The sequence below is a fragment of the Erythrolamprus reginae genome, chromosome Z (genome assembly GCF_031021105.1).
Source record: "Erythrolamprus reginae isolate rEryReg1 chromosome Z, rEryReg1.hap1, whole genome shotgun sequence".
In the NCBI taxonomy this organism is placed as follows: Eukaryota; Metazoa; Chordata; class Lepidosauria; order Squamata; family Dipsadidae; genus Erythrolamprus; species Erythrolamprus reginae.
The window spans coordinates 44,880,204-44,907,098 of record NC_091963.1 but is presented as its reverse complement, the minus strand read 5'-3'; the positions used below and the strand labels follow the sequence as shown (position 1 = coordinate 44,907,098).

Below are 26,895 nucleotides of genomic sequence, written 5' to 3'. Positions count from 1 at the left end.
TTAGTGATGGGCGAACCCAACGGTGTTCGGGTTCGGCAAGTTCGAACGAACTTTACGCAAAATTCGGCCGAACCCGAACCGAACCCAAACTCGAACCCGAACGGGGAATCCCTCCCACAAAGAGATTCCAGAGGCAGAGCTTTGACGTCACCGGCAGGTTGCTAAGGACGCCAAGGTGATCACTTCCTGGATTCCATGGAATCCAGGAAGTGATCACCTTGGCGTCCGTAGCAACCTGCCGGTGACGTTAAAGCTCCGAACGCCGAACACGACCCCGAACTTTGCCCAAAGTTTGAAAAAATTTCAGGTTCGTGTTCGGCATACTGGACACCACAAAATTTGGTACGGACCCGAATTGTGCGGGTTCAGTTCACCCATCATTACCCTTAATGTCTTTTTGGCAATATTGTTACAGTGGGCTCTGGCACTTAGATCAGACAGACCCAATGTGCAACCTGGGGGGCCTCTTAGACTCACAACTCATTTTTGAAGATTAGTTAGCAGCTGGATTAGAAGAGCCTCTTCACACCTTCAGGTAGTATGCAAGTGGCATGATTGGGAGGCTCACCAGCTCACCATTGCCAGCCCTTCCTCTTAGAATCCTCTTAACACATTATATATAGAACTGCTCTTGAAGAGGATTTGGAAACTTTAATTGGTGCAAAATGGAAATGCACGGGTAGTCAATGGTGCCAGTTACACAGTAGATACGTCATCTCTAGTCTGTGAATTAAATTGACTATTGGTGAATTTCTGGGTACAATATAAAGTGCTGGTTGTCACCCTAAACTTTCAGGTTCAGGTTACTTGAAGGACCATTTTTTTTCAAGAATTTCTATCCATCGAATCGAATCCAATAGACTAAGCATGCTGCAGATCCTATCAGCCAAAAGCATTGATTGAAGGTAAGCTGTTTTCTGCTGAAGCCCCTACCTTATGGAATATTGTCCCCTCAGATATTAGAATGTCCTCCAAGCCTGCTGGGTTTTCACAAAGCTTTAAAACTTGGTTATGTTCCTGGGGCTCAGACTGGCTTAAGTCTCTTTTGTTCAGCTTTAGTAATAGATGATTAATTGTCACAGCTGGTGCTTGCATTTTTTTTCCTTTGTGGATATTTTTTATTGTCAGTGTTTTTTAAAATTGTTTTAAATGTTAATTGTTTCATAATTTTAGAATTGTAAACCCCCCCCCCCAGAGTCACTTGGGTAGGTATAGAAATTGAAAATGAGTTCAGATGAGATTAGATGAGATGGGATCGGATCAGATGTCTAGGATAGATGAGGCTAGGCTAGGCTAGGCTAGGCTAAGATAAGATAGGATAGATAGGATAGAATAGAATAGGCTAAGATAGGAATAGGGTAACAATATATAGTTATAAATACATCTTGGTGCCTGAGTTTTGATCATGTGACCTTAGGGATGCTGCAACAATCATAAGTGCAAGGACTAGTCATAAGTATAGAGTGACCACATTATAACTTTGGTAAAGTGGGACATTATTAATGGGGGAGGGGCAGGACAGACAACTGACAAATCTCAACAGGCACTCTTGAAAGCATAAAAATAGTAAGACAAGGGAAGAGAGAAAAATAGCTTGCCTGTTCTTCCCCATAGCTGGCCCCTTTCTTGAGAATGGGGCACTGCCTGCAGGGCATGTCCAAGCAGAAGTTGACAGCTTTGGTGGCTTCTGCAGGGAGGCTCAGGGCACCTGTCTTGCAGGCATTGCTGGAGGGCTTGGAGGGCTAGAGGGAGAACCGCAATGGGAGTTGTGAGTCCTGCAGCATTAGGATGGGTTTGGGCCATTGGTTTGGGGCACGGAGGCAGCTTGGGTCAGCCTGCTGGCTTGCTGGGAGGTTTGGGCTTAGGGGGCACTGCAGACTTTCTGCTGGCCTGTGTGGGTTTGGAGCCTGGGAATACTGGGATGTCGGGCTGGGCCCTGAGATCGGAGACAAACTGCACCAGGAGCTCGTTACCATCCAAGGGGATGGAGATGGGTGACTTGTCTCTGCAGAATTGCCCGTGGCTCAGCTGCAGCAAGCCCAGCAGCAGGAGGGCTGGGCAGGTGAGGGGCATCATGGCGGTGAGGCGCTGCGGAGTTGGAGCGAGCAAGCGTGCTTCTGCAAACTGGCCGCCCAAAAAAATCGGGACTTTTTAAAAACATCACGGGACAAATTCCTAAAAAGCAGGACTGTCCCACCAAAAGCGGGACATCTGCTCACCTTACATAAGTAACTTTTTTTAGAATCATAACTTCGAACTAACACAATATATATAGTTAAGTTGAGGACTACATATAATGTTATAGGAGATGGCTGACAAAAAGGTCAGGCTGATTTAGAGAAGAGGAGATTTAACTAGGCAAGACAGATGAGAAATCTTTTAATTATAGCTAAAGTTCTTATTTCATGCAAAAGAGTTAAACCATAAAAATGCTACACATGCATTTGTACAAAGAACTAAAATCTGACCCAACTTGAATGCATCTACTTATGGCATAAAAGTACAGGAAGAAGTGAAGCATGGTTTTGTAACTCCTACTTCCATTATGACCTTCACGTTTAGAAAGCTTGGAAGGCTAACGGCTACATGGAGATGCTAATTCAAGACATCTCTCCACTTGAAAAGAGGAAAAAGGGAGAGACAGCAGGTCAAAGAAGTTCTGAGAAGAGAATTGAGAAGAAAGTCATGCTTTGTGATGCACTAGACAGCTGCCATTTTGCTCCCAGAAACCCCTAGAAACTACAATATCTTTGAAATCCTTTGGAGAAGAAAGGAAAACATCAAATGAATGAACAAGCATGAATATCTTGAGAAGAAAGGCTTCCAGCAAAACCATGCAAGCTGGAAAAATGGTTTGCGGCCATCTGTCAGTTCAATCCTTTTTTTTCACCAGGAAAGAAGAAGCTTTATCCTGTTTTCCCAACATCCAAGTATAATTGCCAGTTGTGTGTGAAATGTGTGACTAATATTCATCACGAAGCAGACAGGCTGTGAGCCACAAATCAATGAAAATTATTTGGATTTAGAAGCATAGTTCCTTGCCTGCCAAATAAGCAGTTAACTGGCAGATGGCAGTCAAGAATCCCAATGGAATTGATGGTCCCTTTGCCCAAACAAAGCAGCTGTTTGTGTGATAGGATATGCACGGGCAAAGAAAAATGTCCAATGGATGTCCTTTCTTTTCCTTCCAAATGAGTGATAGAAGGTCCTAAACTTATAGATTTTTAAAAAACAAATAGCAAATAGCAAACATATATGTATAACTGTTGTGATTCAGTCTGAGGCTCCTCAGGGAACGGCTGGAACTCTGCCGGCTCCATGCTCAGAGGGGGAGGGGGAGGAACAGGAGGAGGAGGACCAGGCAGACGGGGAAGAGGAATGTCAGGACAAGGAGGAGGGGGAACAGCCTGAGATCCCCGGGGGGGAGCTCTCCCCAGCGAGTAGCCTGGAGTCATTAGATGAGAACGCACAAGCCATCATAGATATGAGGCAGAGAAGGGCAGCACAAAGAAGGGGACAATTAGCCAGGTATTTCCATCCCTAATAGGCAACAGCTGGATTTGGGTGTGGTTCTCCTCAGAAAGGTTGAAAAGGCAGGCCCGCCCTTCCTGTATTGTGGAGAGTTATCTTTTGGGAGTCCTGTGACCTTGCTTCGATCCTTGGCGTCTCTGATTCTGGCTTGTGGCCTCGAAGGCTGAAAACTTGGGGGAGGCGTGGGTTTTATTATCTACAGTGGTGTGTGTGCCAGCAAGAAGCCTGTTGTATTGTCTGGCTGTCGTGACTCTTCTGTGAAGCTTCACAGCATTCCAGTTTGTAAGAACAGTTTTTGTTCTCTGTGTTTGTTTTCAAAGATATAAAATGACTTTGCTTTTTACCAGCGTGTCTGGATACTCTTTTTAGTTGGTGTTGGCATCTGGGGGAACCCAGACAGAACAATAACAGACTTGCTACTCAATGTGGCAAAAGTGGCTGTATTTGTATAATCAAAACTTTGTCCAATTTTTATGTATAAACCATGGCATGATACATAGACCAGCTCAGTTGTCTCCTGAGTCAGTATAGATTATGCCAGGCATTGGAGTTTCCAGATACCTGAAAGAAAATGGCTAGAATAGGTACCTCCAACCCACAGTCCGTAGGCTGGTATGGGTCTTCAGCCTGTTGGGAACTGGTCCATGCAAGCAGCGAGTGTGCATGTAAAATCATCTCCTACCCTTCAATGCCAAAGCTGCCACTGCTGCTGCTGTTCCATGGAGCCAGAATAATTGGGGACTGCTGGTCTACAGGATCCAAGACTGATAGCTGAGCAACTGGGCCTGGGCCCAGCAATTGAAGATGCCCTATGGAAATAACACCAAAGTCTGGATGATAAATGACAAATATCTGGCTATTAAGTTGACAATCAGCACTCTGATAGTGAAGAAAAAAAGGTTAGAAGTGATTTTCAAAGCCAAACTCAATGGAGGTAATACCATCAAGGCCTGCTGGATAATTATGTAGATAACACCTTCGTCATCATCAAATGTTCCCAAATTAGGGAAACACACTAACTACTCAATAACATATTCCATGGATCAAATTCACATGCAAAGAGGAAACACGTAACAAACTCACATTCCTCAACATGACAAAGGTGACTAGACAATGGAAAACTGGAAACCTGCATCTATCACAAACCCATGCACATGGACCAGATCCTGAGCTTCACAAGCAACCATCCCATTGCACACAAAAGAAGCTGTGTCCAGATCCTCTTCAGAAGGACCAGGATTCACTGCAGCACCGCAACAATAAGAAAAGCAGAAGAGAAATGGCTACTTATCATCTTTCTCCTTAACAACTTTCCAAAAACTTATTCCAACACACAGCAACCAAATCACAACCCAAAGCCAACCAACATGTGAATCTTCCAACCCCTAGGAATAGCAATAGCCCACAAATTCACAGCCATACTCTGTCAGGAATTATGCAGAACCAAAGACAACATACAGAAGAATGAAAGAATCAATGTAATCTACAAAATCAACCGTAACCATTGCCACCAATTTTACGTGGGACAAACATCATGTCAATTAAAAAAAGGATACATGAACATCAGCCAGAAGTCAAATACAGTACTATGATTCCAAATCCTTAATGTCTACCCAGACTAACACCAAAACATCACCTGTTTGATTGAAGTGACACAAAAATCATTGGCCTCGCTACCACCCATCACATTTGTGAGTTCATCGAAGACTGGCAATTCCATCAACAAGCACATTGACCTGAGGGGTTCAAATCAGAGGTGAGTTCCTCCTGGTTCAGACTGGTTCGCACAAACCTGTAGCAAATCAGTGATGATGTCACGATGATGTAACTGAAACCGGTTTGGTTGGTGCCAATCCATGGGCACCGCGATCTTTTTTTTATTTTAATTTTTTTTAATTGGGGGGATATTTTTTCTTTTGCACATGTGCAGAAGCTGAGTTTCTGGCACTGCACGTGTGTTGCCATCTTGTTTTCATCTTTTTTTTAAAAAAAAACCCCTCTTTTTTGCACTGTGCATGCATATGTGTACAAAGCATGTGGCATGGGAAGAAGCGACCCGGCAGTGAAGTAAGTTAGAACCCACCCCTGGCTCACATTGACCTATGAATCCCTCAGAATCCAAATCACTTGCACAGCCAACCACAGAACAGCACCAATCTTCATGCAAGCCATACAATTTCCCCACACCAGCATTTCACTTCCCAAAGACCCTGGCCTGATGTAACCTCCGTATGGCAAGACCTGTCACAAGACTTACTGATATTTCACTCCTGACCCTCACTTGACACACCAATACTTGAAGTCCTTATAAACTGAACACTTACATTGACATCCCACAAGCCCCACTGAAGATGCTACCTAGTCTGGTAAGGAAACATTTGGAAATCAACCACAAGCTCAGAGAACGAACCTTCAACCATCATCTAGTCTATATTATCAAAATTATAATAAAAATAGATGTAATAGAAATTGTTAAAAAAATTAAAAAACAAAAAATTTAAAAATTCTAATAACCTAAATAAAAAGCCTTTTAAAAATTATGGGCATTTATACCAAAATATTTTGTTTAATGATTAATATCCTTTTAAAATTCTAGAAAGTCTTTACAAACACAGATTAATGGAAGATTTATTTTATTTCATGTCTATTATCTCTTTTTTATCTTATTAGCTGATATGAAGGGTGTAGATTTATAGCCAATTCAAACCTTTTTAATAATTTGTAATTATTAATACAAAAATAATGAATGGGAGACAGGCTATGCTTTAGTACATTTCTAAAAGAACATTTCATTGTTTTTTTCAAAAGATTTAGTAAAAACTTATGTGTATAAACCAGGCATCGTTATTTTATTGCCAAAAATGAAATGCATAATTGAAGAACATGTCTAATTTAAAATTATTGGTTTCTTCTTAAAAAGAGCATAATTTCTGTATTGCTTCTACTGTGTTCACCCACATGGGGAAAATGACTCAATAAACAATACTCTTAGATAGAATTTGCAATATTTACTTCATTAGAGGAACTACTAAAGATTAATAGATTATTACAAATGACACAATTCTCTTAATCCCTTCTTGCATTCTTCTTTGCATAAATCCATTTCCTCAAACCTAGCAGAAGTTAACTACATAATAGCAACACAAATAATCATATACTGCATTGTAATGTTTAAGTTGTCACCACTATTTACTTGGTTTGCTATTTTATATGTAAAAAATACAAAAAGCAAAAATTTCACAAATACTTTCCGGTACAACAGGCTGAAAATCGCACATAATAAGTCTGGGGGATGGCAGAACCTGGTGGCGCCATATGGACCATCTACGGGGCCGCCTGCCATTAAACACCAACTGGGAAGTAGGCAGTAATTATGTCTCACCTGCAACATCCAGCTTTTGTTGTTCTATGACTATTTTCTACACATTAGCTTTATATACGTTATAGGCTTTATATTCACAAGATTCAAAGTTTTACCATCTTTGCTGCTGGTGTAGTTAAGGTGTTGGATTAAAAACCAAGAGACTAAAATCAGATTCTTCTGGATGTCTAAAATCTATAAGAACTGTTTAACATATATATGGACAAGGTCCAAGACTAATATAAATTCCCTAAATAAGCTAAAGACTATTTTTTGTATCTTTGACCAGTAGTAAAATTATTTCCAGGAGTTTCCAGGAGCTGGGGATGCGATGCCGCCAAGCCCTGGAGCGGCCTTTGAACCACTTGGAATGTCGCTCTCCAACCAGGGGTTTGGCAGGTTCTCCTCTTCCTCTGCCTGCCGTATGAGTTCTTCTGGTCGGCTGAGCTGCTGAGCCCCTTCTCCTTTTCCTCCCCACCTCATCCTCTTCCTCCTCTGCCCTCAAACGGCCGCCAGACCTCGCTGGATCCATGAGCAGCAGCAGGGCGGGTGGTAGTGGCGGTGGTGGTGGTGGGTGAGTGGGCAGGGGGCTCATGGAGCCTGATCCCATTCCCATGGCCCTCCCACTACTGCCACTGCCCCTCATCGCCTCTGCCAGGGATTGGCGGCATCGCATCCCCAGCTCCTCACCACCAAGCACCATCTCGCAGAAGACCCCACCCCCAAGCACTACCTTTGACCAACCAAGCCGCAATTAACATGGCTTGGGTAGGGCAGGGGTGGGCAGGGACAAGACCTTCTACCAACTAGAATGAGAAGGAGGGGTAGAATTGAAACATGCCCCTCCTCTCCTGGTCTCCCCCCCGCTGCTGGCCATCTCCATTTTCCATTCAAAAATCAAGACATTTTGGAAACTGTGCAGGACATGGGACAAATGATTGAAAAGCAGGACTGTCCCGTGGAAAGTGGGACGTCTGGTCAACTTAGTGTACCCTGGACCTTCCAGCCCATTAGAATCTCTGCAGGGCTTTTCCTGTGGCTGTACTAGGGGTTATGTGTTGCGTAGTCAAGAGTTTGTCTATGCAGGACTGCCAATCTCCCAGACTGATCTGGCCTAGGGCCCTTTTCATAGTACTAACTGTGTGTTATGCTAGGCTGTTGCTGCTCAGCTTGAAGGGAGCAATTAGCATATGTTTGATTTCCAGACTGGCTAGGAATCCTTTAAATAGTATTGATATTAACTACGGCCCATTGTCCGAAACTATTATATCCAGTGGCCCATGTGTGGCAAGTAATTTTCTTAGAACTCTAATGACCACCTCTGATGTCATGCTATGCCTCCTTTCCACTTCCAACCATTTTGAATATGCATCGACTACTATTATCCTTTTGATTCTCAACACCGGGATTCAGTTTCCTTGGAAGTCTGAGATCTTCAACAGTTGAGTTCTTAGTTGGGCGAGGTTAGACATAGTTCTCTTGGCAGTTTCCCAGAACATGATCATTATTAATGAACCCATATCTATCTGCATTTCACAGGGGGAAACCTTCCACTAACAAGTAATGCAGATCAGTGCACTGCTCTGACCCCTCACTTGGTTCATTCTGATGTAATTTACCCCTGATTGTAGAATGTAGCTGCTGGCTTGTCTGCTTGGGCCTCTCTCATCTCTCATCAGCTCAATCAGGTAGTGATAAAAAACAGCATGTAACAATCCAATACTAAACAACTAAAAAAAACCTTATTATAAAGCCAAACATACATACAAACATACCATGCGTAAATTGTAAGGCCTAGGGGGAAAGAATATCTCAATTCTCATATGCCTGATGGCAGAGGTGTGTTTTAAAAAGCTTACGAAAGGCAAGGAGGCTGGGGACAATTCTAATCTCTGGGGGGAGTTGGTTCCAAAGGACCGGGGCCGCCACAGAGAAGGCTCTTCCCCTGGGTCCCGCCAAACGACATTGTTTAGTTGATGGGACCCGGAGAAGGCCCACTCTGTGGGACCTAACTGGTTTGCTGGGATTCGTGCAGCAGAAGGAGGTCCCTGAGATAATCTGGTCCGGTGCCATGAAGGGCTTTATAGGTTGTGGTGACCCCAACCGTAGGTCTGCGGAGAGAGGCCGCATACAAATCTAATAAATAAATAAGTAAGTAAGTAAGTAAGTAAGTAAGTAAGTAAGTAAGTAAGTAAGTAAGTAAATAAATAAATAAATAAATAAGTCTAGTGCCTGATTGGCAGGAAGGTCAGATGGATACCCCCACTGTAAATGCCTGATTGGTTGAATTGTAGAAATATGTTCCAAGGGTCAGAATAGGCGACCCCTGTGAAACAGTCATTTGACACCCCCCCCAAAGGGGTCCCAACCCCCAGGTTGAGAACCACTGATCTAGATTCTGAAATTTGCAATTGATTGCAGCTTTTCTCAGTTCAACCATGTAGTGCTGCTGCAAGCATTCACAGAATTTGTATCGGCTAACAAATTTTGAAGGTGCCAGATCATTGTGCTTCTTTAGTGCCTCCTATAGCTTTGTCCAGGTAACAGTTTCTTTAGTCTTGGGCTCCATTAACACTACAGCTCTATCAAAAATCTTGGACCAGGAGCATGTCCCTCTTCTGTTGTCTGTAAGATTCATCAAATGATTTGTTTCCAGGAAATAGCGGAATCTTGCCATATAGTTGCCTCACAATTCATTTTCTCCATCAGCGGGGTCTGCAGTTGGTAGGACATCATCATGGTGCTTTAGTTGGTTACTTGTTCTTTGATCAATTTGAATCTGGCACCTTGTGTCAAATGCTTCCTTCCAGCTGTGCTGGATTGCCTTTTGTTTCAAAATCCTCTTCAGTATCTCACCCTCATTGCCAATGTAGAGTTCAGGTATTGAAGAGGCAGGAGACTGGCAATGAGACTTCAGCTCTTTATTGGTTATAATGAGTAAACATCATCCACTGCCTGTCTTTTGCCTATCTTTCGCAAATTACTCAAGACCCACCTATATCACCAGGCATGGGAGAACTGAGACACCTCCCCCAGCTTCTATATTTTATGTTTGGTATGTATGTGTTGTATGGTTTTAATTGCTGTGGTTTTATATACTTTTTCTTATATATCTAATATTAAATTTGTTTACTGTTATATTGTTTTCATTATTGTTGTGAGCCGCCCCAAGTCTTCGGAGACGGGCGGCATACAAATCTAATAAATTGAATTGAATTGAATTTTGGCAGGAATTTAAATAGGGAACCCTTTTAGGAAGGAGCCAATCAGAATTATCCTGCTTTACTTCTTTATTGGACTAGAGTGAAAACTTCCCAGCTTCTCAGGACATAACAATAATAATTATCATCACCAGAAATTTTGACAGTATGAGATTTGCATCAGGGATGGATTCCACTTAACTAAGCCGCCCCAAGTCTGCGGAGAGGGGCGGCATACAAATCTAATAAATAATAATAATAACTTCCCTACAGGTTCAAATTGCATTGGAAGTGCCATTTTGCATACAGGCGTTTACTACGCTCCTGTATGCACCTATGTCATGTTGGGGAAATGACCTTTGTGCATGCGCAGAAGCCTTTGTGCATGTACAGAGGGGGTTTTGCCAGCTGTTTCCAAGGAGTGTGGACTGGAGGACTGGTTCAGGGGAATGGCCAGCCAGCCATCACTCCCAGTTCGGCGAGCAGCAACAAATTTCCACCACTGGTTCCGATGAACCGATCTGAACCAGTAATAACCCACCACTCATCTGCATGAACCCAGATAATGTGAAAATAATTTCTATGCTTCTACGTTATGAGGTTAACATTTTCTGGGTGGAAAACATTACATACTGCATGAATTGTTATTACAGACTTGCGAACTTAGTTTTTTATTAGCAGTATTGCAAATTCAATTCTCACAGTTTCCTGCTATACTCGCTAGAAATTCTTGGAGTTGTAGATCAATATATCTGGCAAAATCTGGCTGGGGAAATCCAAATTGGAAAAGGTAATTTTATATATAGTAGCATTTGTAGACTATCTCAGAGTTGAGCCAGAATGCTGTGTAATTCACAGAATGTTTTTAAAAATCACTGAGCAATTTCTCAACTAAAAAATGTATGCATTTTTAAATCATGCTATTTCAAAATGAGCTATAAAATAGGTTATTATATGCTGGGGCAAAATGAATATGCTATGAATTATTCATCTGCATGGAAATCTTTTGATACTTATCAGAGACATGAGTCATAGAATACATTGCATTTTTGCATGATGTGTTGTTAATAATAAATAAGAATTTATCATTATATTATTATAGGAAATGCAACAGAAAGTATTAAAAATTCCTCTTCCACTGGCATCAAGTGATTTACAGTCCACCAGCTGATTCACTTAGGAGATGAAGGTGCTCTTTTCATTACTCCTGATTCGATTTCCATACCATTCAATATCCAAGCAGCTGGGTGCACTAATCCAGCAGCTTGTCTGATGCCTGTGTGACCCTGATCATTTCAAATGAACTTGTATTGGACATTGTACTGTGACATGGGTTGATATTAAACAGGTTTGCTACTCTAGGCAATGCAATCACTATAGTAAGAATTTATATATATTGTATTTCAAACAAAATAGTGTTATGCATTATCTCTAATAAAGCTGAAACTAGAAATAACAGTCAAAATAGTAAAATTTCAAGTTCTGCTTGAAATGATGTTCCTTTAGTAGTTTAAACTAAAGAAGACATAGAATTCATTAATAAAGTAAGGACATTTCAGTAAAAACGAGGTTAAAATAAATAATGGTGTTCCTAGTGATAATTTATTTATTTACTGTATGTCGTGTCATACATGGACTAGCAATATGTATTAACATTGTCTTCCGGTCATCCCGCAGAAGCTATACTCTACAAAAAGTCACTAAACCTAAAAAACATTCAAGTTGCACATGACTTTCCCATCCCCGAAATCATCATCTGTGATCTGTCCCTGGAAACCACACTTTTCTTACTACTTTGTTACAGAGCCCCAGACTAAGACATCACCCATGCAAACAAATTCCAAATAGAAATTTTATTTTTCTCCAACATAGAACAAAAAGCCGGGGTGGCGCAGCAGGTAGAGTGCTGTACTGCAGGCCACTGAAGCTGACTTGTAGATCTGAAGGTCAGCGGTTCAAATCTCATCACCGGCTCAAGGTTGACTCAGCCTTCCATCCTTCCGAGGTGGATAAAATGAGGACCCGGATTGTGGGGGCAATAGGCTGGCTCTGTTAAAAAGTGCTATCGCTAACATATTAAAAGCTGCCCTGAGTCTAAGGAGAAGGGCGGCATAAAAATCAAATAAATAAATCAAATAAATAAATAAATAAAAAACAATACATAAGTACAAACACTGAAATCATGCTTAAAGTAAAACATATATACATTTTTTCTTTTTCTATTAATCATTCAGTGGAGGCTTATTTTCTTCCATTGTAAAAAACATTCTATAGAACTTATGTAATATTATCAAAATAAAAAAAATAAAAACAACAATCTTTTTCCCACCTTACATTTTTAAAAAAATCATTACATCAGTATAAACAATATCAAACTCTATATTATGCCCATCTTAATTCAAGCTTTCATTTCTATATTAGATTAATTAATTCAATATCAACTTATTCAGTAATTACTAGAGGTTCTGTATATATCTAAAATAGAACAAACATACATCTTATTATATATCACATAAACTATATTAGAAAATTCTATATGTTTAAATTTTTATTAATAAATGAATTTGTGTCGTATTATTATATAGTGCTACCACCAAATCTTATCTTGCCATCTGCTAACAATATTTGATTCAATTTTCTATCTCATCTTTCCCCAGAATAACTAAGTATAATATATATTTAGCTTTTAATTTTCCATCCATTCATAAAATTTCCTGTTTCTCTCTTACTAGTATCATGTATATAAACATTGTTATATCTTTGTATACCACCAATACATACTTGACAAAACAAATAAATAAAATAAAATCTAAATTAGTAGAACACAATAAAATATAAACATTAAAAAATCTATGTTCAAGTACCAACACCTAGGCCATCTAACCACTGAAGTGCATAAGTGTTTATATTTTAAAAAAATTGATAATGGATTGGTATATGTACTCAATTTACAACTGGTTATAATGTAATGTAAAGTTTGACATGGGATTCCTCAGTCATGCTGAGGAGAGGATATTATGCACCATTCATACAGAGAATTTCGGCAGATGCCATGAGGTGCAATTCCTGTTTGTTTGTTTGTTTGTTTGTTTGTTTGTTTGTTTGTTTGTTTGTTCCAATACACAATACAGTAATACACAATGAAGGTTATAGAGGATACACTCGAAGTAAAATATATCAAAGAAAGAATAGAAGAGAAAATATAGGAATAAATATATATCAATGAGAGAATAGAAGAAAAGATAAAGGGATAGAATATCTCCGGGACTGCCTTCTGCCACACAAATCCCAGCGACCAGTTAGGTCCCACAGAGTTGGCCTGCTCCAGGTCCCGTCGACTAAACAATGTCATTTGGCGGGACCCAGGGGAAGAGCCTTCTCTGTGGCGGCCCCGATCCTCTGGAACCAGCTCCCTCCAGAGATCAGGACTGCCCCCACCCTCCTTGCCTTTCGTAAGCTCCTCTGTCGTCAGGCATGGGGGAATTAAGATATTCCTTTCCCCCTAGGCCTATACAATTTATGCATGGTATGTTTGTGTGTATGTTTGGTTTTAATAAGGGTTTTTTAATTATTAAACATTATATTTGTTATATGCTGTTTTACTATTGTTGTTAGCCGCCCCGAGTCTGTAAGTAAGTAAGTAAGTAAGTAAGTAAGTAAGTAAGTAAGTAAGTAAGTAAGTAAGTAAGTAAGTAAGTAAGTAAATAAGGAAGAGGAGATATAGGAGAGACAATAGGACAGGGGACGGAAGGCACGTTAGTGCACTTATGCACTTGGTTCATTGCTGACATGGTAGTTCAAAGCCTGGCATCTTTTTTGAGGTCATTTATATGTCTAACTATGACTGAGCATTCAGCAACCCATTTAGTTTTCTGTTGGGAATTGATGTTAAAGTTGTTAGGCTGAGTGCAAGTGCCAGTGGAGACTGACTAGGTTTGAGTCTTCTTATTGATAAATGAGGAAGGTTGACGTGTACTTATATGAGTGAGTTGTTCATAATTTTCTGCATTCTCTCACTAGTGTATCTAGCAATAAGCTGTGGCTGTGGAAGCTTGACTTTGAGAAAGAATAGGAAAAGTTTTGTCATCTTCAGATTTCGTGTATAGTATTAAAAATACTATACACAGTAAAATGAATATATCAATCATTCTGGAATCAGAAAAAAGCTGATGGCTCACTTGAAAGTTGAAAATCGCATACTTTAGGCAAGTGAAATATGGACTCTAAGGAAATTAGTATGTTCTCTCCTATTACTATATTCTCATCTATTAAAATTATGTTTGACAGATCTCTGGAAACTACTGTAAGAGATGATGAATACTGTTAAACACGATGAAGAGAAGAAATTTCAGAAATGTCAGAGGAAGTATAAGTATTTGACTCTATGGTTGCTTGGAGCAAAAATTGATTCCTTGACAGTTAATTTCTATAATTATATGTTTATGCTGAAAATACACTGACATTTTGGACAATGTTACACTTCAGGATTTAGTGACAATGGCCTAGACACTGACTTTTTGTTTAAAGGTGCTAATGACTAAGACTGATACAAACAATATAATAAGAGGCTTTTGTTTAAAATGTAATTAAACCTAACTGGTCAATATTAGTAACCCTAATTAACAGGCAAGACATTTTTGGAAAGTCATCTGCATTTTTGACAGGAAGCTCTTTTGTTTACAGAAGTTATCAAAACAAATTCTCTGCATTATTGTCATATATAATTAACACTGTCTTTTGATATTAAAATTAAAGTATGTAATATTGACGTCACGATAAAAGATTCTGTTGTCGTCTGCTAGTATAAAATGATGTTAATTTCTATGTTTTGAGATTTTGATCTCTTATGTAAGTTCAATTTAAGAGAAATGAACAGAGTGATCATAGTTACTTTAGCTATATGTCTGCTTTTAGCTTCCAAAACCACCTGCCACGATGAATCATTAATGACCAGTTTGAGGACCAGAGAAGAAAACAGTGAGAAAAACTCTTCTGAGGTAAGATCTTAACTGGCATTACTTTTTCCATGAAGATTGAATTGTCATTATTATATTTAATGTATGTTCCTAATTTGCTGGAAGTTTTTTTTTTCTCTTGAAATAGAGGCTTCGATTTTCTGCCTTTTTTAGCTTTGTTATTCTCCTGCAGTGGAAAAGGCTGCTGGTTTTGGTTCGCTTGATCCACTCTGCAGTCTCTCTAATTGCTTTTGAAATTCCTCAGGCTCATAAAAAGCAACAAAATTCACCTCAATGAAACACTGCAGGCCATGGAAGCAATTAAGATTGTTTTGTTTTTGCTGATGAGAAGAGGGTGCTCCAACAAAGCATAACTTTCAGTCTTCGCTCACAATGTGAGGTATCTAGCTTGGACAATCTTTAGCATAAGCCGGACATCATTGTCCAGCAGAGAAGGTTCCTCCTGGCTAAAAGCTCATTGAAGAAATCTCAGAATGCCTAATAATAATAATAATAATAATAATTATTATTATTATTATTATTATTATTATTATTATTATTATTTATTGGATTTGTATGCCGCCCCTCTCTGCAGACTCGGGGTGGCTAACAACAATAATAAACACAACATGTACAATCCAATAATAAAAAACAACTAAAAACCCTTATTATAAAACCAAACATACACACAAACATACCATGCATAACTTGTAATGGCCTAGGGGGAAGAGCTATCTCAACTCTCCCATGCCTGGCGGTATAAATGAGTATTGAGTAGTTTACGAAGACAGGGAGGGTGGGGGCAGTTCTAATCTCCGGGGGGAGTTGGTTCCAGAGGGCCGGGGCCACCACAGAGAAGGCTCTTCCCCTGGGGCCCGCCAAACGACATTGTTTAGTCGACGGGACCCGGAGAAGGCCAACTCTGTGGGACCTTATCGGTCGCTGGGATTCGTGTGGTAGCAGGCGGTTCCGGAGGTAATCTGGTCCATTGCCATGTAGGGCTTTAAAGGTCATGACCAAGATTTTGAATTGTCACAAAAGCAGCAGAAAGGGGATCCGGATCACAGCAAAGTGAAACTATACGCTTGTTTCACCATTAGAAATAAAGCTATTATATAGCTTCATAGAACAGGAGAGAAAGGTTGCTTGAGTCAAAACTTTACGAAACCCTACAATGTATAGCCTTAGAGAGGAAATATTAATATTAAATAATATTGTATTTCTCCATCTATTAAGAAAGGACTGATCAAAGAAAGAACAGGACTTTACATATATTCTGTGGCAAATTCTTTTGTCAGATAAAGACTAGAATTTTACTCCCATCTATGTTGATTTTAGTCATAGAAACATAGAAGACTGACGGCAGAAAAAGACCTCATGGTCCATCTAGTCTGCCCTTATACTATTTTCTGTATTTTATCTTAGGATAGATATACTGTATGTTTATCCCAGGCATGTTTAAATTCCGTTACTGTGGATTTACCAACCACGTCTGCTGGAAGTTTGTTACAAGGATCTACTACTCTTTCAGTAAAATAATATTTTCTCATGTTGCTTTTGATCTTTCCCCAACTAACTTCAGATATTCTTTTTTGTAAACAACCAAAAACATTGAATCAAAATTTAAAAAATTTAATGTTCTCCCAATATTTTTTTAAAAAAATATTCCTTCCCTATGCAAAGATATAAAGAATCTATTTCATTGTACAAATTGCTTAGCTTCATGCAGTAAAGCCTAATGATCTGAGTGTCCCTTTGAATTTTATTTTTTTTCAAAATTCAATAAAATGTTCAATAAAATGAATTTTTTATTATATTTCACTTTTGGAAAACAGGAATCATTTCTAAATACACCTGTGGTTTTTTTTCCTACAGGTTTTCTATCTCTATTAGATATACTGTATTAGTTAAATTTATCTCCTTGCCTCCACCCCAAGTAATAGTAATAATAACTCTAAGTGCTCTCTTGTATTGTCTGCATTTCTCTTCTATGCACACTGCTGTAAGAATGGCTTTTGTTGCACTTCATTTTATATATTGATTGGGGAAAACAAGTTGGGTAGGTTCACTTTAAACTCTACAAAGTTATCTTTTTTATCCTTTCTTCCAAAATTTAAAGGAATTGTTTTTCTTGTGCGACTAATTGTACTTATGTTACTAGAATGTTCATGCTATATTTTATTTTATTTTTAAAAAATATAATCTTTATTACAAATAAATGGGGGAAGGGAATACAGATAACAAAAGGACTATTTTAACATTATTACAAATTTGTGTAATTTTAGAATATGCAATTTTAAAACAGTATACATACTTACATAGGGGAAAAGAATAAAGAGGAAAAGTTAGAGAGGAAGAGAGAAAAGGAGCAAAAAGGAGAAGAAAAGTGAAAAAAGAGAAGATGAAGAAAGAAAAGGAATAAAACTGCAAAGTGAGAAAGGAAGAAAAAGAGAATAGATTGAAAAAAAGATGGAAGATAAAACCAGCAATACGCTGGTGTATCGTTTCCTTACGACATAAAGTCCATATTTATCGTTGGAGTGTCATTCCTTTTTTTAAGAGTACTTATAAATTTCTATTAATTTGATTAGGGTTGTAGTTATAAAGTTTTTCCAGTGTTATATAAGCAATTCAAATTTTAACTGCAGCACGAATCTTATATGCCCAGATTTGGAAACAGAAGCAAACACCTACCATATTAAACATTGTAATTAAAATCATGGACTACGCAGAAATGTCTAAATTAACCATGAAATTACAAAATAGACAAGATGCGGTATTTTACCAAGTCTGGGGCAAATGGTATGACTGGCTGAAGAAAAAGAAAATCTTTCAATTAATCCAAAAAGAAAATAATCCAATAAAATAACCTAACAGTGTATGACAAACTCCTGCAAGATACTCTACCTTATACATGCTATATTTTCTTAGTTCACCCTTTCACTCTGTAGCAGTAGAGCATTAACTTCAGTGTAGTGAAACTATTCTACTTGTTTTGAATTAGATTTTATCTATCAGCACAAATCCTTTCATTTTCACATACCTCCTCAAAGCATTGGTGCCAAAGATCATTTGAAACCCTTCCATGCCACATGTTAATCTAATTTATTTGCTATATTTTTAATAACATTAAATCATGTTATTTTCCCCTTTCCAGTCTAATGAAGACCCTGTAGCAGAAAAGCAGAGAAGTGTGAATCTTGAAGAACTGAAAGACTGGGAACTGAAGAACATAGTTAAAATGAGTGGACCAGCTGTGAAGGTAGTGCCAAGTTCAATGGCTAATTTGCCACTGAGATTTGGCCGAAACTTCCTGGAAAGAAGAAATATCAAACCTACAGCCAATCTGCCCCTCAGGTTTGGAAGGGCTTTTAGATATTTCTCACACAGTTTTGAGAAAACTCCTTCAGTTGAGAGTTTCTTCCATTCGCTGGCCAACCTACCAGAGAAATTTGGGAGATCCTTTCTTTTCAATGTGATTCAAGGCACCCAGGATTGTGACCAAATCAAAACTAGGTGAATAGTTTAAAGCATGCTTGATGGAATTATCATCTCAGTCAGTTTAAAACCTGCAAGTTTTAATGTTATTCTAGTGTCCAACAGGAAAAAATACTGTACAATTAGTCGAGTTGGCACAACTTATATTTCTAAATTTGTCAGTTAAATGTAAAGGTAGCTTTGGCTATCAATTCATATAATCACTGCCGCACATGTAATCATATTTTATTTATTTATTTATTTTATTTATTTATTCGATTTTTATGCCGCCCTTCTCCTTAGACTCAGGACGGCTTACAACATGTTAGCAATCATAGTTCCCTCTAAGCTGAGCAGTGAGCAATCGCTCACTTAAAAATCATCATCAACTCAGAGTTTTTCAAACCTGCCCAGAAGCCGAGAGGGAAAGAGTGAGAGGGAAGGAGAGAGAGAGGAAGAGAGGAAGAGAGAGAAACAGATAGAAAAAAGAGAGGAAGGAAAAGAGAAAGAAAAAGAATGGGAGTAAGGAAGAGAGAAAGAAAATCAAAATCTAGTTTGAAACTAGCTCAACTATTTAAGTGGCATTTTGATATTGATAGAGTTGCCTTATTATGAGCTCACTGTTATAGACACACAGTACAGTATTTTATTTTGAAATTCTCTGAGGCAAAACAGGGTGGGTTTTTTATTTGTTTGTTTGTTTGTTTGTTTGTTTGTTTATTATTTCTGTGCCGCCCAGTCCTGAAGGGACTGCCGCTCAGACACTATACTTTTCTGCCCCCCCCCCAAAAAAATTAGAGAGAACACTGTTAGCAATAGCACTTTTTTAACAGAGCTAGGCTATTGCCCCCACAATCCGGGTCCTCATTTTACCGACCTTGGAAGGATGGAAGGCTGAGTCAACCTTGAGCCGGTGATGAGATTTGAACCGCTGACCTTCAGATCTACAAGTCAGCTTCAGTGGCCTGCAGTACAGCACTCTACCTGCTGCGCCACCCCGGCTTTCTACCACATTGGCATTTTCCATCCTGTCGTGTTAAAAAATACAATTAAGTGGCTATATTTCGAAAGGCTCTGAGAGCTACTGAGGGAGAAGAAATTAGCAAAAAGTAGGAAATGCATTATCAATTTAAACATTGAACTTAAATCATCAAGCTGTTGGACAAAAACTTTTGAGGTGGAGTTTTTTATTTAGAACAGTGAAACACCCAACATTTTAAAACCCAATTGTTTTACATAGTGAATTAAAAGGTGAAGACTAATTAATGATCAAAATAAAATTAATAATATATTTTTCTTTCCCTCCCTCCCTCTCCTTCCTTCCTTCTTTCTTTCCTTCTTTCCTTTTTCTTTCTTTCAGACTTGGCCGTTTGAGCAAACTTTTTAAAAAGAATTCTGGAAATGAAGAGGCAAGCCATCAGAATATGCAGGACCAATTTTCTTTCTGAAATGCCAATGTGGTAGAAAGAAAAAAATGGAAAAAGAAAAATGTCTGCTGTCAAATTGTGATTCAATCCAGAGCATTTGTCCTTAGCTAAAGATACATATATATAAGTTATCATGATAACGTTGGTAATAGTTTATTCTCATAGCTATGCTGCCAATACTAATTCTTCTGTACTCGATAAACTAATATCCAGTCAGTTGAAAAATATTATCATTATAAGCAAAATAAAGATGAATATAACTACCTATATTATCTCATATGTTTCGAAAAGTAGGGGCATTGGGCGGTGGGTGGGTGTGTCAAAAAATATGTCAATATGGCATTTGTAACTATTGTATTGAAGTTCTCTTCTTTCTTACATGAGGTAACAGCAGTGGAAGTGATGTGCTGATCTCTGGAGGCTGTTGGGGTCTGGATGGGTGTCAACAGACTCAAACTCAACCCTGATAAGACGGAGTGGCTGTGGGTTTTGCCTCCCAAGGACAATTCTATCTGTCCGTCCATCACGGACAAATAGAATTGCAACTTGGGCATCCTCCTCGATCCACAGCTCACAGAGAAACATCTTTCAGCTCTGGCGAGGGGGGCATTTGCCCAGGTTCACCTGGTGCACCAGTTGCGGCCCTACTTGGACCGGGAGTCACTGCTCACAGTCACTCATGCCCTCATCACCTTGAGGCTCGACTACTGCAACGCTCATTAGGTTTTTAATGTAAAATTATTATTTTAGATTTAATATTAGATTTGCCATTGTATACTGTTTTATCACTGCTGTGAGCCACCCCGAGTCTGTGGAGAGGGGCAGCAAACAAATCAAATAATAATAATAACACAAAGAGGGCAGGACAATCACAGCCAGAATCCTGACCTCCACACCAGGAGTGGGTTCTATTTACTTTCCCCACTGGTTTGCATGGTGATGGAAGTGCATGTTTTGCACACACAGGTGTCATTTCCTGGAAATAACCTTCTGTTCATGCATAGTACTATAAACAAGATTGCCATTGCCAAGAGAAATAGTCGGGGGCATGACATGCCTGGGTCGCTACCAGTTCCAGTGATTCAGGCCCCAAATTACTACTAGTTCTATAGAACTGGTCTGAACTGGGAGGAACCCACTTTTGTTATTGTTCTGCCCACGTGTCCCAACCGCCCGTAATTACAGGGTAATTAGTCCAAAAAGACACACACCACATGATAGAAGGAAAACCAAAAGTCTTTATCAACAGAAAAGCAGAAAAAACTCCCTTTTTAAATGTCAAAGGGATTTTCTGGTACACACAAGGCACAGGTTAAATGCGATCCAATTTCTCACCCAGTAACTGGGAAATTGAGTCCAATTCCAAAGTCCAGAAAGTCCACACACAGTCTTGAACAAGGAAACAGCAAAACCACGGTTTTGATGAAACTATGAATCAGATAAACTTCCACAAGGCTAAACCAGCACGCTGCTCTTTTTATCTGTAGCACTAATTACAGCAGCCCCACCCAACCACAGGTGGCCTCACTTATCTCCTGTAATAATTCTTCAGTTGTTCTCTCCTATGCATCACTCTACGCATGCGTGGGTCCGTCATAAGTTCTTGTTCAGAATCCAGGGATGATAAGGATGATTGATCTCCTCCTGGGCTGTCTGCCAAACTCCCCTCTTCCCTGCTACTCACGCTTCTTTCATCAGAGGAGCCTTTGTCGGGAGATTCTATCAGGAGCAAAACAGGTCTGTGGCACGTGGATGTTTCCCTCACATCCACCTCCACATTCCTTGGGGCAGGAGCTGGGCCAGACCCAACCACAACAGTTATCCACTAGCAGCCCGTGCAGAGATGAAACCAACAAGGTGATGTGCAAGGAACTTGTGCAGCTGGCATCCAAGTCAGACAGTGCAGAGGCTAGCAAGGACTCAGTGGCAGAGGCAGTGGTTCAGCCGGGGTCTTCGGAACCTCCAACACCTCATTGCAGTGATAAAGAAGAGTCTGCGGAGAGGGGCGGCATACAAATCTAAATAAATAAATAAATAATAAATAAATAGGGTATATTTTAATTTAAACCACTGACAGCTCATTTCTGTGGATTTAGAGCCGCAGTCCAACTCCCAAATCTTCTGGATAATCACAGGTACTTACTTTCTCCGAATGCTATTATGTCACTGAGAGAACAGGGCCAAAGATGTTGGTACTTTTGTCTTTTGGAAGCTATACTAGGAATGGAACAGTTCTGGGAACCCATTTTACTCTTAATATCTGCCTACCTCAAATTTCCCCTCAAATGATCTGAAATTGTGCCTCTGAAATGTAACAATTTTAATTTTGTATTTTAATGGTAAAGTGAGGAAATGTCAGGAATGCATGTAGCTTATATCCTGCTGAATTCTTAATGTTGATTTAAATGGTGACAATTGTTTCTCTTCATAATCTCCCTTCATAAATTAATCAGATAAATTGAGCTGAGCCATAAAGAATCAATATGATCAAAATGGCATCATTTTATGGTCTTGAGGAAATCATAACTATATCTAAACCACACTTTCAACTCTTGTCAACATGAAAAAGGTAGAGATATTACCAAGAGAAGTATATTTCTTTATTCCTTTTCTAATATTAAATAATTTCAAAGTTATGAGTGAAAAACTAAAGTGGGATCTTTTCAGAATTATCATTTGGCCACTAGAGTGCAGAAGTTGTCCATCAAAGCTTAAAAATTATATTTAAAACGCAAGATAAAGCAGATTATTTTCTCTGTGTAGGAGTGGAATCGAAATCTAGTTTCATTGAAAGATAACGACTCTTCTGTTTTATCATTTCCAGCAAGATTATAGTTTATAATTTTGGCTGCAGAAGGTTTTTCCATATCTTAATTAACTTTCATTCCTGCCTGAGTAAATCAGTCACTAATATCTTTTTCCTTATAGTATTACAAGTCTGCGGTTAGGTCCCACAGAGTCGGCCTTCTTCGGGTCCCGTCGACTAAACAATGTCGTCTGGCAGGACCCAGGGGAAGAGCCTTCTCTGTGGGGGGGCCGACCCTCTGGAACCAGCTCCCCCCTGAGATTAGGATTGCCCCCACCCTCTCTGCCTTTTGTAAACTCCTTAAGACCCACCTCTGCCGTCAGGCATGGGGGAACTAAAACACCTCCCCCTTGCCCATGCTGTTTTGTTGATTGATTGACTGTGTGCCTGTTTTTTATATATATTGGGATTGTTTTATGAAATTACTAATTTTAAATTGTAATTAGATTGGTGGGCATTGGATTTGTTATTGTGTACTGTTTTTTATTATTGTTGTGAGCCGCCCCGAGTTTTCGGAGAGGGGCGGCATATAAATCCAATAAATCTAATCTAATCTAATCTTCGTTGTTTAGCATCATTTGATTAAAACCCATTATGCAAATTCAGACATTTCTTTTTACTCTAGAAACAAGAGTGAGGACAATCTCCTCTATTTCACAAGGAGTTGATGACCAAGTCATTGTGATGTCAGATAAAAACTTGGGGGGCTAGCTAAGAAAGTAATTCAGTATCCTGCACAACACTTAAATAGAAAGGTAGGTGAATTTGAGGCTGCAAGGAAAAAGTGAATCATACATTGAATTATACCTCTCAGCAACCAATGTAATAATTAATAATTTACTTTAGTCATAGTTGGGAGACTATAGATTTTTCTGTCCCTAGGCTTCAAAGTTCAAAGACATTTCCTCAACTAAACACCTTCTCACTGTATTGAAGCTACTCCCATAATTTCTAGAGAGTAAGTTTCTTTTCTATGGTAGCTGATTATCATGGCATTTGTTCCCTGCTGGCATCAATGTATAGTATTGCAGGCATCTTCTCTGATTGTTAGCTGCCTGCAGTGGCAGTTCAATTCTAACTGATTCAAGGTTGACTCAGCCTTCCATCCTTCAGAGTTTGGTAAAAATGAGGGCCCAGATTGTTGAGGGCAATATGCTGACTCTATATACTGCTTAGAGAGAGTTGTAAACCACCATGAAGCAGTATATAAGTCTAAGGGCTCTTGCTATTGCAAATACATTTGAAGAACGCCTAGTTTGAGAAGGCTAAAATAATTATAATTGCAAGATACATTGTTTAGCAAATGCATATTTAATCATTTGAACAAAGTTTGCAAGAGGGAATGTGTTGTGCCTTTTTGTCATGAAATCAAACTGTCTTGTTATATCGCTATGTACAGAAATATTTAAATTCATAATATGCATATTTCACTCAATCCAACATGCTATTAAAGTAAATCATTACCCCACATTCATTTTCTGTGATTGTGATTGCTTTATTTGACTTTTGATAAATAAAATTCTTATTTTAATTAGAAACTTTGATCTATTAAAAATGCAAAATGACTGTGTCTCTATTTTCCCTCCCTTATTTATGTTAAATGCTAAAAGTTCTTAACTATTTTTGCTCTAATATATTTAGCATTCCAGTAAAATCTTAAAATGTATTCAAATATATTTGGTTGGTTGGTTTCAAAACTAGACCATTTAAATTATCTGTTTTCAGATCCTCTCTTTAGCAGTTTAAGATGGAGGTGTGTCCAAGAATGACCTATTACAACGATGAACAAGATGGAGCAAATGTAGTAATAAAAACTTTGGAATCCACTGATCACTTTACTCCACTGCATATCCCTCCAGGCCCACCTATATTCCCAGAAAGGTAAAAATTCACCTTTAACTGCTTTCAACTCTATCATCAACAGCTTTAATCTACACTTTAAATCAGGGGTCCCCAAACTTTTTACACAGGGGGCCAGTTCACTGTCCCTCAGACTGTTGGAGGGCCGGACTATAAAAAAACCCCATGAACAAATCCCTATGCACACTGCACAAATCTTATTTAAAGTAAAAAACAAAATGGGAACAAATACAATATTTAAAATAAAGCAGTAAATAAAGTAATAAAATAATTTAAACTTAAATCAACAAACTCCCTCCATTTCTCCTTCCTTCCCTCCCTCCCTTCTTCCTCTCCATTTCTCTCTTCCCTCCCTCTTTTCTTCCTTCTCTCTCATTTGTTTCATTTTCCTCTCCCTCGTTTTCTCTCCATCATTTTCTCATTTTTCTCTTTTTCTCTCTCTCTCTCTTTCCATCTATCCCCCTTTCTCTCTTCCTCTCTATCTCTCTCTCTTTTTCTTTGTCTCTCTCTCTCTTTCTCTCACTCATTCTCTTTCTCCCTCCCTCTTTGTTTCTCTCTCTCTCCCTCTCTCTCTCCCTCCTATCATTCCCGCCCCTTGCCTCTGTACCGCCTCCTCGTTCAGCAGCAGAACGCGGTGAGTTGACAGGAGATTCGGGAGCTTATTATATCTATTGATAAAATCTCGTGGGGTGCTGCGGGCCGGATAAATTGCCTCAGCGGGCCGCATCCGGCCCCCGGGCCGTAGTTTGGGGACCGCTGCTTTAAATAGTTATAAAATGGGATGTATCTGCATCAAGGATATGTATATCAATAAGGTCAACGCTTACTTGGTATGTTCTTTGTTTAATTCTCTGTATTTGAAAAAAAAAAGATTTAGCTTTATATAGATTGTATTATTTCTTTGTAAAAATGCATTTGAAACATTAATTAGAACTAAAGAGAAAATCATGTTCTGTACATTATTGTTGTTGTTGTTGTTGTTCTTGTTGTTGTTATTTATTAGACTTGTATGCCGCCCTCCTCCGAGGACTTGGGGGGCTCACAAAATACAATACAATAACATATGTACAAATCTAATAGTTAAAAACTCTAAGCTAAAATCCCCTTACATTTAAAAAACAGCCAACTAACTCAATCACATCCACACATAACATTTAATGGTCAGAAAGAAGAGGACGCATCTAACTTTCCCAGGCCTGGCGACATAGATGGGTCTTAAGGCTTTTGCGAAAGACAAAGAGGGTGGGGCCAGTGCAAATCTCTGGAGGGAGCTGATTCCAGAGGGCCAGGGCCGCCACAGAGAAGGCTCTTCCCCTAGGTCCCGCCAGACGACATTGTCTGGTCGACGGGACATGGAGAAGCCAACTCTGTGGGACCTAATCAGCCACTGGGATTTGTGTGGCATGATTCTCCATCAACCTCAAATCAATTATATCATTTTTAAATGATGCAAAACAAAGAGATATCAACTCACTATCTGGAAAGCCAAAGATATACAAGATATTTAAATGCTTCTCTTACTTTGCAATTCTGGATCAAATTGCAATTGTTCTTTTCAGATTCAACGAACTAAGGAAAACATTTCAGCTGTGCAAATCAATCATAAGAGGAAATCAAGAACCAAGAGAAACTGAGCCTATCACCCTACCTGAATCTCACAGAATCTATGAACCACCTTACAAGTTTACTCATGGAACTTGCCCTGAGGAGGACAGTAAAAATGTTCCATTAAGGTTGTAGAACTCTGTTCTGTTTTTTATTGACTCTCACATATTCCTTCTTTGGTATCATCAGCTTGAGCCTTCCTCGTATTCCTGATTGAGGATCAGTTATTTATTTTTATTTATTATATATTTATCTCACATTTCTTTATAAATAAGTCAAGGTTGCAAACATACTCAATATTCCTTGTCCTCCTATTTTACTCACAACAACCACCCTGTGGGATGAGTTGGGCTAAGAGAGTGCAGCTGACCCAAAGACTCCCAACTAGTTTTCATACTTAAAGTGAGACTCAAACTACAATCTCCTGCTTTCTAAGCCAGCACACCTTAATCATTTCACCAAATTTCTCAGCTGCTGCTTCCATTTCTTATCTTGTCAAGACAGCTTTAATTCTGGAATCATGGGAGGAGGGAGGATTTTTCCCTACTGCTCTGGAACTCTGTTTTACTTTTTTAAAAAATCTACATGCCAGGTTGCATTTGCAGGTGATTTTAAGGACAATCTTTTAGATAGAATGGTTATTATAAAAAGGACTGCTTCCTGCAATGTCAAG

At 39.1% G+C, this 26,895-nt stretch overlaps 1 protein-coding gene across 1 annotated transcript; it reads left to right on the top strand.

Moving 5' to 3' along the window:
• Positions 1-14,960: 14,960 nt before the first annotated feature.
• NPVF (neuropeptide VF precursor) lies at positions 14,961-18,567 on the top strand. Its single transcript, XM_070728222.1, has 2 exons — positions 14,961-15,089; positions 18,205-18,567. Exons 1-2 carry the CDS (start codon positions 14,961-14,963, stop codon positions 18,565-18,567), a joined length of 492 nt encoding a protein of 163 aa, XP_070584323.1.
• Positions 18,568-26,895: the final 8,328 nt, after the last annotated feature.